This window comes from Neovison vison, chromosome 9, assembly GCF_020171115.1.
Source record: "Neovison vison isolate M4711 chromosome 9, ASM_NN_V1, whole genome shotgun sequence".
In the NCBI taxonomy this organism is placed as follows: Eukaryota; Metazoa; Chordata; class Mammalia; order Carnivora; family Mustelidae; genus Neogale; species Neogale vison.
In genome coordinates, this window is record NC_058099.1 from 13908473 (window position 1) to 13920574 (window position 12102).

At 51.8% G+C, this 12102-nt stretch overlaps 1 protein-coding gene across 2 annotated transcripts in view; it reads left to right on the forward strand.

Moving 5' to 3' along the window:
* The window catches only part of CDK5RAP2 (CDK5 regulatory subunit associated protein 2), a 168972-nt gene that overhangs the window by 140653 nt on the left and 16217 nt on the right, over nucleotides 1-12102 (forward strand). For both annotated transcript variants that reach the window (XM_044265030.1, XM_044265031.1), the window contains 6 exons: nucleotides 718-837; nucleotides 4589-4705; nucleotides 6636-6825; nucleotides 7850-7971; nucleotides 9014-9262; nucleotides 11951-12028. In XM_044265030.1, coding sequence (XP_044120965.1) covers nucleotides 718-837; nucleotides 4589-4705; nucleotides 6636-6825; nucleotides 7850-7971; nucleotides 9014-9262; nucleotides 11951-12028 — 876 coding nt within the window. The remainder of the gene's footprint in view (nucleotides 1-717; nucleotides 838-4588; nucleotides 4706-6635; nucleotides 6826-7849; nucleotides 7972-9013; nucleotides 9263-11950; nucleotides 12029-12102) is intronic.

Here is a 12102-nt window from a genome sequence, read left to right on the forward strand (position 1 = left end):
CTATAATAGTGCTTCAGATGAACGTTTTCATGCTTTCTGGCAAGTGGTTATCAGTATCTCTGGTGATCTCTTTGAGTGGATTCCTGGAAGTAGAATTATTTGAGGAAAGACTTTGGAAAAGAACCTTTCTAAGGCTGATGATAAAAATATAGCCCAGCAGTCACGCACATTTACATTCACGCGAACAGGATGTGCTCTGGAGAGTACACACTTCTTACCATTTTCACGAGCTCTGGGATTACTGTTTTGCTCTGTTTTTGAGTCTCAACTGAGTAAATGATAAATGGATAAACATAGTCCTTTCAGAGAAATATCTGGATTCATTATGAAAGTGGTTTAATCCACGCTCAGGCAATTCAGACAGACTTGAAAGTGATCTGTTAGTTTCACCATGAGGAAAGTTTTAAATTAATATTTGATATTTGGAAGAATAAAGGGCCGCATTAGAGTTAGCATTAAAATTGTATGGAATATAATTTTTCCATGTGATATAGAACTCCCTGCTCGTGGAGGGCTGCAGAGAACCATTACAGAACTGTGTCCGTGGGCTGTGGGCAGTCGCTCAGCCTCACCAAGCCCGGGAAAGTGTTGCCAGTTACCGACGATCTGAATACATCCAGCACGACTTGGAATTTTAAGATCCTTGCATAATTTGTAAATTATTCAATTTGTTGGGGGCTTCAGACTTTAAATTAAAAATAACTCTCCCTCCTGTAGACTTAGTAATGGAACATATTCAAGAAATTCGAAGTCTGAGGAAACGTTTAGAAGAATCTATTAAGACAAACGAGAAGCTTCGGGGACAGCTGGAACGGCAAGGGTCTGAACTCGATCCAGGTAAGGGAGAGCCGCCCCAGAGGGCTGTGCCGCGCCTGCGAGGGCTTCGGCTGGGGTGCACTTGCCTGGATCGCCTGCTGTGTGTTGGTGAGCTTCACACTCACTGGTGGCCAGAGAGTTTTCAGCTCGGATCCTGACCTCGCTGCTTGCCTCCACGGTGACCTCGCTAAACACTGCAGACTATTTATAAAGTGGGGAGAATCATCCCCGTTTTATCCCGTGGCGATGAGTCAGGTGAGCTGACTGGACAGAGCGACCCCCACAATCCCTGGCCCTGAAGGAGTCTGCTGGCCTCTGCAGCCCGGAGCGGGGCCGGCTCCTCTTCTGACTTTGGTCGCTGGAGAGAAGTAGAGGTATTTTAAAATAAAACAGGGCGGTATTTCGTCTTTTCATCAGTAATGGACCTTAAAAGTATGAGCTTGTTAGCAGTTTGGTGAGCCACGAGGTTGCCGGTATGCCTGCATGGAAACTCGGTTAGGTCTGAATGGTGTTCTTCCATGAAAGACTTAAAAATACGTATTTTTCCCATAAGGAAGACATTCACCCAGTGCGAAGCTCACTGTCTCCCTTCTGTACCATTCATCCTGCTCTCCCTTCTCTCCTCCCCCCTCTGTTGTCTTCCGCACGCTAACAGGGCTTTCTCAATGCAAATACAAATGCATATGCTCATTTTCTCCTTCTCCTAGAATACTTCCTATCTGTCATTCTGTCCCTTTTTTCATTGAGCAGTGTGTTTTGGACATCTTTCCTTATTGCTCCAAAGAGATTGTTTTCATTCCACGAAGACCGTGTCTGGAGAGCAGCTTTGTGCCCCAGGAAAAGCCCGAGTTTGTTAGGGAGTTGCACTGAGCTGGGTGTGGACCCCAGGTCTTCTGGTTATTAGCTCTGGGACTTGGGCAAGTCACCCCGCCTCTTCCAGACTGAATTATTTTATCAAACACAGCCACCCTGAGAGTCAGTGAAGCAGTGCTCTCAACAGGGCCTTGCTCCGTGCCTCACTCAGTAAGTGGTGGTTTTCTTTGTCATTACCAAGTTATTTTACCCTTTTATTTTGTATCACATTATTAGCGTCCCGTCGCAGAGCCCTGCCACAAGTGGTGACCGTACGTTTTTAGAGACGAGACAACAGTTCTGCAAGATGTACTCAGTGGCGGCGGCACTTGAGTCCTGGGACCCCTGGTCCAGTTCTCATTCCTGCCTGGCCCGTCGCAGCCCTCTGCCTAGAAGGTCTTTCCAGAGCCATGTACGTGCTGATGTGCTGTGGTCTGTGAGGTCCAGAGTGGATCCACGCCACTCTCTCTGCCTCCCTCCCCCACCCGGCTTCCGCCCTCTCTCTCACCCCCAGGGAAATTGATTAACCCGAGTCATTAGTCCTATGAAACGCGGGGAAGAAATACATGCCTGGGCCCTTCACATTCACTCGTGGTAATGCCTGAATTAGATTCATTCTGTTTTACATTTTTCCTGGCAAATCCAATTATAGAATTATTTGGGGGCTCAAATGGCCACCAGCTACAGTGGAGCTGGCACTGTTGCTCTGGAGAGTAATTCACTGTGATGGAAGGTCTACAAAAAGGCATTCATAAAGTATTTACAGTGTTGGAAAGACACGCTGTTCTCGCCCTGTTGTCACAACCTCTAGAAAGACAAGGGAGTAAAAGTGGCTCCGCCTCCCCCCTGCTGTGAGGCGTTCATCTTGGGAGCAGGTCTGAGAAAGGCAGGGCTCCTTGTGATGCTGAGGCAGAATGTTGTTAAAAACTCTCACCTCGCGGGTTAACTTGTCATCAGGTGGAGGAGCTGGTAGTGACGGCCTTCAGAGGACACCCTGCCAGCTCAGGCTCTGTCCGGCTCTGGCCTCTGGCCTGACTCTTCCTTCGAGAAGTGACCCCCCCCCCAGCTGTGGCCAGAGCCGACTTCATCTGTAGGATTGTTCCTGTTCATCCAGAGGGCGCTTCGGTCCTATTTTTGGCTCCAGCCCACCACCCGTTAGGATATTAACATAAATGATAATAGCAGTAATAATAACAACGTGGATCATTTTTACTGGGCTAGTGGAGACTTAGGGAAGTAACATGACCAGCCCGAGGTCATACAGCTATTAAGAAGCCGGAGCCATGATTCAGACCCAGGTGTCTCCGAGAAGACACTAGAGTTCATAGGGGAGAGTAGAGGGGATTGGCAGGGAGAGGCACACGGGAATGAAAGATTACATGGCGCTGTGATTTGTGAATCACTCTCATGGGGAAAGGTGGTGCTGGAGAGCAGAGAGAATGTGCCACATTGGCTTCTGGGAGGCCTGATGTCCCACCGTCCTTATGGGGAGTTTGAATATTCACCTCTAATCAGTTGTGTACCAGGATGCTTGCAGCTGCAGAGAACAGAATATGAGTGAAAACTGGTGTAAACAATGGGGATTTATATTTTCTGACCTAACAAGAGAACCAGACACAGGCAGTTCCAGGCAGGTTTACTGGCTCAGTGATAGGCTGGCAGGGCTTGGGGTCCATCTCCACGAGGACCGTGGTCATTCTGAGCATAAATAACCTCCTCTCAGGACAGTGTCTGCAGCATCAGAATGAAGATGGTGGGGCTCGGGGCTCCTCCCTCTTTTCATCCGAGTTCGAAATCTTTCCCAGAAGCCTCCAGCAGGCTTCCCTTCAGGTTTCATGTTCTAGCTGCCCTGGAGTTTAGGAAAGCAGTCTGCTTCTGCGGGGTGGTAAGGGAGGCGGGGAGGGAAGCATCTGCCTGCCCCGTGTAGAAAGCCCTGTGCTCTCCTGAGGGTCTCATGTTCCTGTGCTCTGGATGTCATATATGGTGCAGGGATAGAGAGCTGGAGGGGGTTGTGTCTCAGGGCAGCTGTCTGGCCAGAGGAAGGGGTAGCATTTTAGGAGAAGGACCGTAGCCTGAGCTAAACTGATCAGAGTTTGTAAGTAATCTCAAACCCAGTCTGTCTGGCTTCAGACCCGGATCTTTTTAGTAAACACTTAGACTACACAGTGAACTTGAGCTAACAGTTGAAAGACGAGTGTGAAGGTGAAGGAACTGGGCATTCTAGGCACAGGGAATAAAGACCTCACTTTACAAAGTCAGGGAGATGTGTGACCGCATAGTGTGTGGGGGCACAGGTGTAGCCCGGTCCGGCTGCATTCGAGGACGCTAGAGTCGAGGGTGGAGAGAGAGAGGGTTGTGCGTGAGCTTGAAGTGAAGTCATGGAGACCTGAAGTTTGGACCTTGTGTTTGGTTTGTTTGATTGTCTGTCTTTGCAGGGGAGGGCCGTCTAGTGTTTCTTAGCAGAGAATATCATGACTGGAGTGTGTGCAGCCCCACTGGCAGAGTAGCAGGGAGGCAAGGTCAGGGCGTGCTGATAAGGTCTGAACTCCAGGGACAGAGGAAGAGTGAGCCAGCGTCTGAGGCACTTGGGAGGAAGAACCAGCAGTCACGTTCGCTTGGTTGAGCAGTGTTGAGGATGACTCCACTTTCAGCTCAGAGTAGGGATGGTAGAGGTACCGTCTGCTGGGGAGGGCAGAAACGAACCTGTTTACCTCAGTTCACGTGTAGGAGGTAAGAATGGGGGCGGCTCTTGCCCCCTCTTTCATGCTCACTCTCATTTCCCTTTGGGCTCTGGTGATACCTCATCTGGAATGATTTCCATTGCATGTTGTGTTTCCTCGTTGTTTAAAACTGTTTTCTAGAAAGTTCCATCCATATTGATCTGGTGACCATAAATCACTATTTATGTATATTTTTATAGGTTCTACAAATGCTTTTGCTTATGGATCAGAGCTGCATAATTCTCTGACATCAGAGATCTGTTTCCTGAGGAAGCAGAACCAGGCTCTCAATATGATGCTGGCCAAGGGATCCAGAGGTAGGAACTAAAGGAGCCACCGGCAGTCTGGACCCCAGAGCCCTCTGTGGCATGGGAAGAACGCACTGGAGTCTGACCAACCCAGGTTCACATTCTGTGGCTCTTTGACTTTGTGGCTTCTGTACCTTTGTGACTCTGTGCCTCAGTTTACTTAATCTCTCTGAACCTCAGTATTCTTAGCTGTAAAATAGACGTACCTCATGGGGCTGTCGTGACAGTCAGCCCTGTGAAGCCCTCAGCACGGCGTCTCTAGTAAGCACACAGGTTACAGTGGAAGACAGAAAGACTGGAAATCTATTACTGCTGAAATCTATTACTGCCAAAATCTCATCCAGAGATTCCCTCTTATCAGGAAGGTTTTTCCAGTATTTCGTAGGAGGATCCCTTCTCTTAATTGTTTCTTTTTGGAGCTTAGCCCCCGGCGAGCTTTCACCTACATTATCTCTGAATACTTAAAATGTTTCTGGACAGAGGAATTATTAGTCATGTTTTACAGATAAGAACCTGAGGCCTCGGGAATTGACCCGCTGGTGGTCCCAGAGCTAGAAATCTGTAGAGCTAGGATTTGGGCCAGCTTCTCCCATTCTCTCTGGAGGGTTCTGATGCTGTTTTTGGCTTAAGAGATAGAATCGAGGCTTTTGAAGATCACGCACTCAGCAAATGTGTCCGGGCCTGTGTAGACTGATACAGAAAGAGTGGGTCCTGGTCCCTTTCCTCGAGGGCCTTGTGGGCGGATGGGAGAGACTGCCAGGCAACCCACGGCAGGCCAGCATGGGGGTCAGCCAGGACAAAGGCAGGCTTGGGGAGCACAGGACCCTGGGGACCGTGTCTTCACCCAGGAGAGGCTCGGCTTCAAGAGCTCAGTCCAGCAGGCTAAGCAGGGGTTAGCCACCGTGCCTAAGGTTTAGAAGAGCCAGGGTTTTCTAAATAGAAGAAAGAAAGCAGGCAGAAGCCTAGGTGTGAGAGGCGGGGAGAGTGTCGACCAGTCAGGAATTGTAGGAAGTGTCGTGGGGCTGGAGTCTGAGGGGGGAGGGGGCACTTTCTCAGAAATGGTCATGCCGTGGTGAAGGGTGGCATCAGAAAAGCTGGGTCTCTGTCTCGGCTGTGGCCCGTTTGGCTCTGTGACCCTGGGGAAGTTTTCCTCTCTGCGATCCTTTGTTTCCGATCTGGAAAATGAGAAAAATAGTACCGCCTCGGAGGTTTGCTACGAAGATGAAATCAGATGATAGCCATGCAGCTCTTGGTGTGAGGCCTGCCGTCAGAGCTGCAGACCTGGTAGCCGCCGCCATCAGCAGCCCAGAGAAGAGCTGGCCTGGGGAGCTCTCGGGAAGCCTTGAGCTAAGCCCTTTGTGTGCAGTATCTCGGTTCAGCCTCACAGCGATGCATGTGGGGGAACTGAGGCACAGAGAAGTCAAGAAACTCCATCGAGGTTTTGGCCCCAGTGGGCAGCAGAGTGCACTTGAACACACCTCTCTGCCCCAGGTCATACTCTTAACTGCCCGTCTCCAAGCTGTGGGCACATTTTATTCCTTGGGGGTGGTGCCCTTGTCCTGGTCTGAGGAGCAGATGGGGGCTTACAGACTTCCCTCACATGCATTGCCAGAGTCTGGGGCAGATTCTTGCCTCTGTCTGTAATTTATACCCACTGTTTGCTCTGCGAAGGCAAAGTAGGTTTGCACGGCCCATTATTGTATAGAAAATTAAACAGGCCCATTCCATCCCAGTGACGTTTAATCTGCAGCCTTGATGTTGACAGATTTATCTGCCCAAAATGCATAAGATAATTGGAATGCCAAAATCATAAATGCCAGATTAAATCTCATTCTGCTTTGTATTCCTGGAGTGCTCGAGCTGAAGTGCCGTATTTGCGTAAAAAGGTTGGAAAAAACAAATGGTGTCTCTTCTCAGTGGCGCTTTTTTGTGTTTGCAGATAAACAGAAGGAGAATGAAAAGTTACGAGAGTCCCTCTCCAGGAAGGCTGCGAACCTCGAGCTCCTTCAACGAGAGTATGCCTGCGTGAAGGGGGAGAACGAGCGGCTGCAGAGGGAGGTCTGCGGGCTGGAGCGGCACAGCCAGCAGCTGCTCCGGGAGGTGGGCAGCAGCCGCGGTGAGCTGAGCAGGTAGGGCTCAGGGGCACCCCCATCGCCACTGGCCGTGCCAGGCGTCCGGTCACAGAGCCAGGTGTGCGGGCCCCTGTCTGAGCGCCCGGAAGGCCAGCAAGTGTCCGGCGCATGATGTCGGGTGGGAATCAAGCACTCGGGGCAAAGTCGTCTAAGTGAGCAGGCCGGGGCATGGGGGGCAGAATGCTGGTCTTTATCTGGGGAGGTCAGGGGAGACCTCTCTGAAAAAAATGGTATTTGACCCGCAACCCGAGGGCAGCAAAGGGACATGAGCTCTGCATACAGCAGGGTCGGGGGGAGCTCACTGTGGCAGAAAGGGATGGGGCCCTGGGGAGGGGTGCCCTTGGCCTGTGCAGAGCAGAGCAGGGAGGCCAGTGCACCTGGAGGGAAGGGGCAGAGAGATGGCGGGTTGCCCAGGCCCACAGGCCTTTGCAGCCGTGGGAAGCCCTCGACTTTCAGTCGGCGTGCCTGGAGAAGAGATGGGGAGGTTCTGTGCTGAGGGGTCGGAGGCCTACTTAGACATTAAAGGGCCCACACCAAGTGTCCCTAGCAGTTTGCCCTCGCCCCTGTCCTGTCCCACGTGTTTCCTGTTGTTCCTCAGTGCTCGTGAGCGCCGCCACGCTCTTTCAGTTACCGATGTCACCCTTGGTCGCCCAGGGTGGTACGCTGACCTAGCAAGATCATTGTCGAGCTGTCACACGGTGCGGGTCCCTCCCGAGCTCTGCACCCCTGGCTAAGCCGTAACGCAGTACGCTTCGCTTCCTCGGCTCCGCACGCTGAAGAGCAGAGAGCACGTGCCCCTCGGGTGGCGGGGAAGACGGCATGGGGTGGATAGCACACGGACAAGGCCAGGCCCGGGTGGTCCTTGGGGGAGAGGGGTCCTGCTGAGAATCCTGACCCACCCCGTCGGTCTCATCTGCACTCTGCCGGCTGCTGCAGGTGGAAGGGCTGCTCTGTGGAGTCAGAGTCCATCCCCGGGCGTCAGAATTAACATCCCCTCCCTGTGGCCGTGGGGCCTTTCCAGGGTTCAGGAGGAGGCGAAGTTGAGGCAGCAGCTGCTCTCCCAGAATGACGAGCTCCTGCAGTCCCTCCGCGTGGAGCTGAAGGTGTACAAGAGGCTGGAGGAAGAGCACAGGAGGCCAAGAGGTACTGCGCGCTGGCCCGAGGCACATCCCGTCCTGGGGCTGCTGCGTCCATGCTGTGAGCTCACTTCAGCTCACTGTCCTGAAATGCTGTCATCACAGCCCTCGCTGGCCTGCTGGGCAACGGGGGCACACTTTGCAACAAGCCCTCTGGCTTCCTCTTCTTCTGAAGCAGTGTGGATGGGCTTGGGCTCCGGAGCTGGATTCTCGTTGCCCCGCCTCCTGGCTATGCCGCCTTTGGGGGGTCACCTCACCCCTCTGGGCCTGTTTTTCCTCCATGAAACGTGTCTTCTAATAGCTAGTCTGTGGAGTTTTGAAAATTCAGTGAGATCATTTATGAAAAGCATCCTACCACAGTACGTGGGACGTCGCAGACACTCAAGGAATAATTTGATTATGAGTTTTCCACTAGAGTGCGTTTCTTTTTGCCCATTCATTTGGCCAATAATTCTGGAGCGCCTACCACATGCAGGGCATTGCTGTGGAAATGGTTACTGGCCCAGATCCTCTGACAGATACCAGATCAGAGCGACTTGACTGCAAACGCTGATGTTTTAGAATCAGTTTTGAGGTGTGGTAGCATTTTTTTTTTAAAACCAATTTTCCAGATGATTTCTCCCTATTGAAAGTTTATCTAGAAAAGGGTCACCTCACACCTTCCATTTTCTCCTCAAGTTGCTTTTCTTATTCTTGCTGTTGTGCCTTTTTAATATACTGTGGTTCTTAAAATCAGCCCCTTTCATTCTATAATTCTAGCCCAAATAGATTTTATTACTACTAGACATAATTTCGGGGTTTGGTGTGCAATTTGCTAGGCTTTTATGGCCAGAAGCGAAAATTAATTTCCAGCTCTTATTTAGCCTGTGGAATAGCAGCAATTAAGTCTGCCAATATTTTTGTTTTTAAAGTCAAGTTGTTATTTTAAATTGTACCTAGTTCTTAGGGAGGGGAGGGTGGTGGTGGGTTTAAAACACTGTGGAGCTCCTTTGATGGTTGACCCTTTGGTGGCGGAAGCCATCAGGTGTTCCCCTTGCTCTTGCTTGCAGAGGCCGGAGCAGAGACATCAGGAGAAGGCTGGAGGGGGCAGGACCCTTTCAGTGACCTGCGTGGTCTCCTAACAGAGATCCAGGCTCTTCGGGGGCAGCTGGAAAAGAGCATTGAGACCAACAGCGCGCTGCAGGGCAGGCTGGAGGAGCAGCTGGCGACGGCGGGGAAGAAGGCTCATGAAGCAGCCTTCACCGCGGCTCTCCAGACCCTGTCCGTCCCGGAGTGGCCCCCGCAGCCGGACAAGCACGGTACTGCCCCTGCTCCTTCTCATGGAGATGATGGCCCTGTGTGTGTCGATGGGACACGGGAGCTTCTAGTTGGTGCCCTCCGTTGACAGCAGACCACCCGCTGCCCCAGGAGCCAGGGGCCTGATCGCTGCTCAGCTGTCCTCTTCGGCGGGATAGTGTAGTCTCCGTCTGGGGGCCTCTTGGTGGCAGGAAGTGGGGTTTGGGCCACCAGCATTCTGATCACCTCCAGTCTCATCCCCGCTTCCATTCAGCCCTGCCCACAGCACGCCACGGCTGAAAGTCCTTTTTAGTTCCTCCTGCTACTGCCTTTCAGAGAGATTCGAAACATCTTACTCTGGCTCTCAGTGTTTTGTAGGAGCAGAAAAGCATCCTGGTCGGTTTGAAAACTGCTTCTGTTTTGCATTTGCTCATGGGCTTATTGTCTAACTCTACTAAGCTGAGTAGGATAGCAGAGAAGGGACAAGGGTTTCCTGTCATTGTGCTGTCACTTGCCCAGCACTGGGCTAGGAATAAGCCAGCAAATTGTCAGGCTCTAGGCAATCGGCCGGGCCATCTTCTTTGCGCTGTGGGTGAAAGAACTGAGACCCAGAGAGGGTACCGGACTTGCCCAAAGCAACACAGCAAGTAGGTGGCAGGACTGGAGCTAGAAATGATTCTTCATCTCCAAGACCAGTGCTGTACCTGGAGCAGCGCCTGGCTTTTCGGAGCCTCAAGTGTCCTGAGACACACAGAGCCGGGGGTGCGCACATCCCGGGGGACAGGGAGTGTCTGCACACTTTATAGACAGGTGACAGGTACTGTAGAAAATTTGGACTTAATCTCTTCTGGGATTGGGAATTCTATTGCCTTTAATTTTAAAAAATTAAAATCTGTTAGAGAGCACCGAGTCAGCATGCTTTAGGACTTGTAGTGATTGGTTTAGTGATCTCTCCTTGATAAGGAATTTGAAATTTTCACAGAAGATGATGTGATGTTATGAAAAAAAGAAAATGAAAAAAAAAATCCTTCACGATTCTACAGAATGATGATATTTTCCTTTGCATATTTCTCTTCATTTGGCGATCACATGCAGGCATGAACTTACATCATTCGCATTGGGTTTTGTGCCACTCTGCCTCCTGTCTTTGTTTTCACCCAATATTACCTCAGAACTATTTCCCACCCTTTCACACGGGCTTCCTCATTACTGTTTTCAGAGGATCCTCAGTCACGAAACCATTACCGTGGTGATTATTAAAGTGGTCTCTGATTTGGAGCTTTAATAAACATAGACGTTAATGTGATTTTTGCTGTTAAACAGCACTTCTTAGGATAAAAATCCGACCAGCGGAATCTCAGAGGGTTGGAAAGGAGCCATATCGCCGCCTTCTGCATGGGCTGTCCATTGGCAGTGGCATCTCTGCTTGAAATAAAGGTCTGCTCCTGGCCCTTCTTCGGGTGTGGCAGAGATGGGACCGATGGGTCTGCGGGGGCCGCTGGGGAGTTCGGGGCAGGGAGGATGATTCAGGGCCGGGGCTGCCTGGGAGGGAGAGCTGGGGCAGCTGAAGGGAGGCGGCCGTGGAGCAACCTTCGCCTGCTTCTGGAATTTGTCTAGGGTCAGCCGTGGGGCAGCCTCGCAGGAGGCATTCAGGACAGTGTGTTCAGAATCCACAGGGCTTCCTCAGTGCCAAGGTGGCCTCCAGTGAAGGTGGGAATTCCGGCAACAGCGGCCTCTCTTCCTATGCACAAGCCTTTTCAGGATCATAGTTAGTGCACTTACTTGAAAGTTCTGCTCTAAAGATGACTGGTTTTGGCAGAAAGTGATCCCTCTTAGGGGCCAGCTCCTTGGACCCGGCGTTGAAGGTGGCTCCCAATGGTGCCTCAAGGTTCCTGGGCAAGAAGGAGCTGGCGAGCCATCCTAAGGCCTAGACTCGGCACATTCCTTGCTCTGCTGCCGACACTCTGCTAGTGCTGGGTGGGTCACCTCCTGTCCCTGTCCCTCTGTCTTCTGCTCCTCCCCAAGGTCTGAAACAGTGCTGTCCCATCCACGGTGCTCCTGAGAGTCGGACATGTGCACACCCTCTAGACTTCACGGTGTGGCGGTCATCTCGGACAGCGTCCAGCTGACTTTGCTTCCTGACATCGTTTCCACTTCCTAAACTCTGCTTTGGGTCCCTCTTGTCTCTTGCTTGGATAGCTGTGGAAACCTCCAGACTCACTCCTCCAGTCCACAGCACTGCCCTCAGCTCGGCATTGCCCTGCCCGATGCCCTTGGGGGGTCGTTCAGTCCTCATGGTTCCAGCCTTGCGTCCCACCGCGGCCCTGCCTTGCACCCTGGGCTCAGCCTCCCACCTGCTTGACCCCCACCCCTCAGTGCGTCCTGCTGGCTCACGCCTCTGTGCCTTTGTATCTGCTCGTTCCTGCGCCTGCTTTATGTTCCCTCCTCTGGGCTAGCCCCTCCCCAGGACCCCACAGCCCCATGCTTCCCTCCCTTAGTCCTGGCCACCTACCAGTGAAGCTGCGTGTTTACTTGCTGGATGGGGGGGTCCTTCCAGAGAGGACGCTGGGCCTGCTCAGTCTCGGTGCCTGGGGTCCTGCTGAGGGGATCCTAGTCCTGTTGTGTGTTTAATACTTTACTGTATTCTCATTCAGTTCTTTCTCCAATACCAATGACAGTTTCTTTTCTGTCTCTTGTTTTGCGTCTTGTAGGCGGTGACACGGGCCCCACGGCGAGAGATGATTCCGGTGACCTGTTTGATTCTACACTGGTGGTGCCTCCACGATCAGGTAGAAGCTGAAGTCCGGGTTTCTCCGGTGGGGTTGGCTTTGGCAGTAGGACTTTTTAAATGGAATGAAACGGG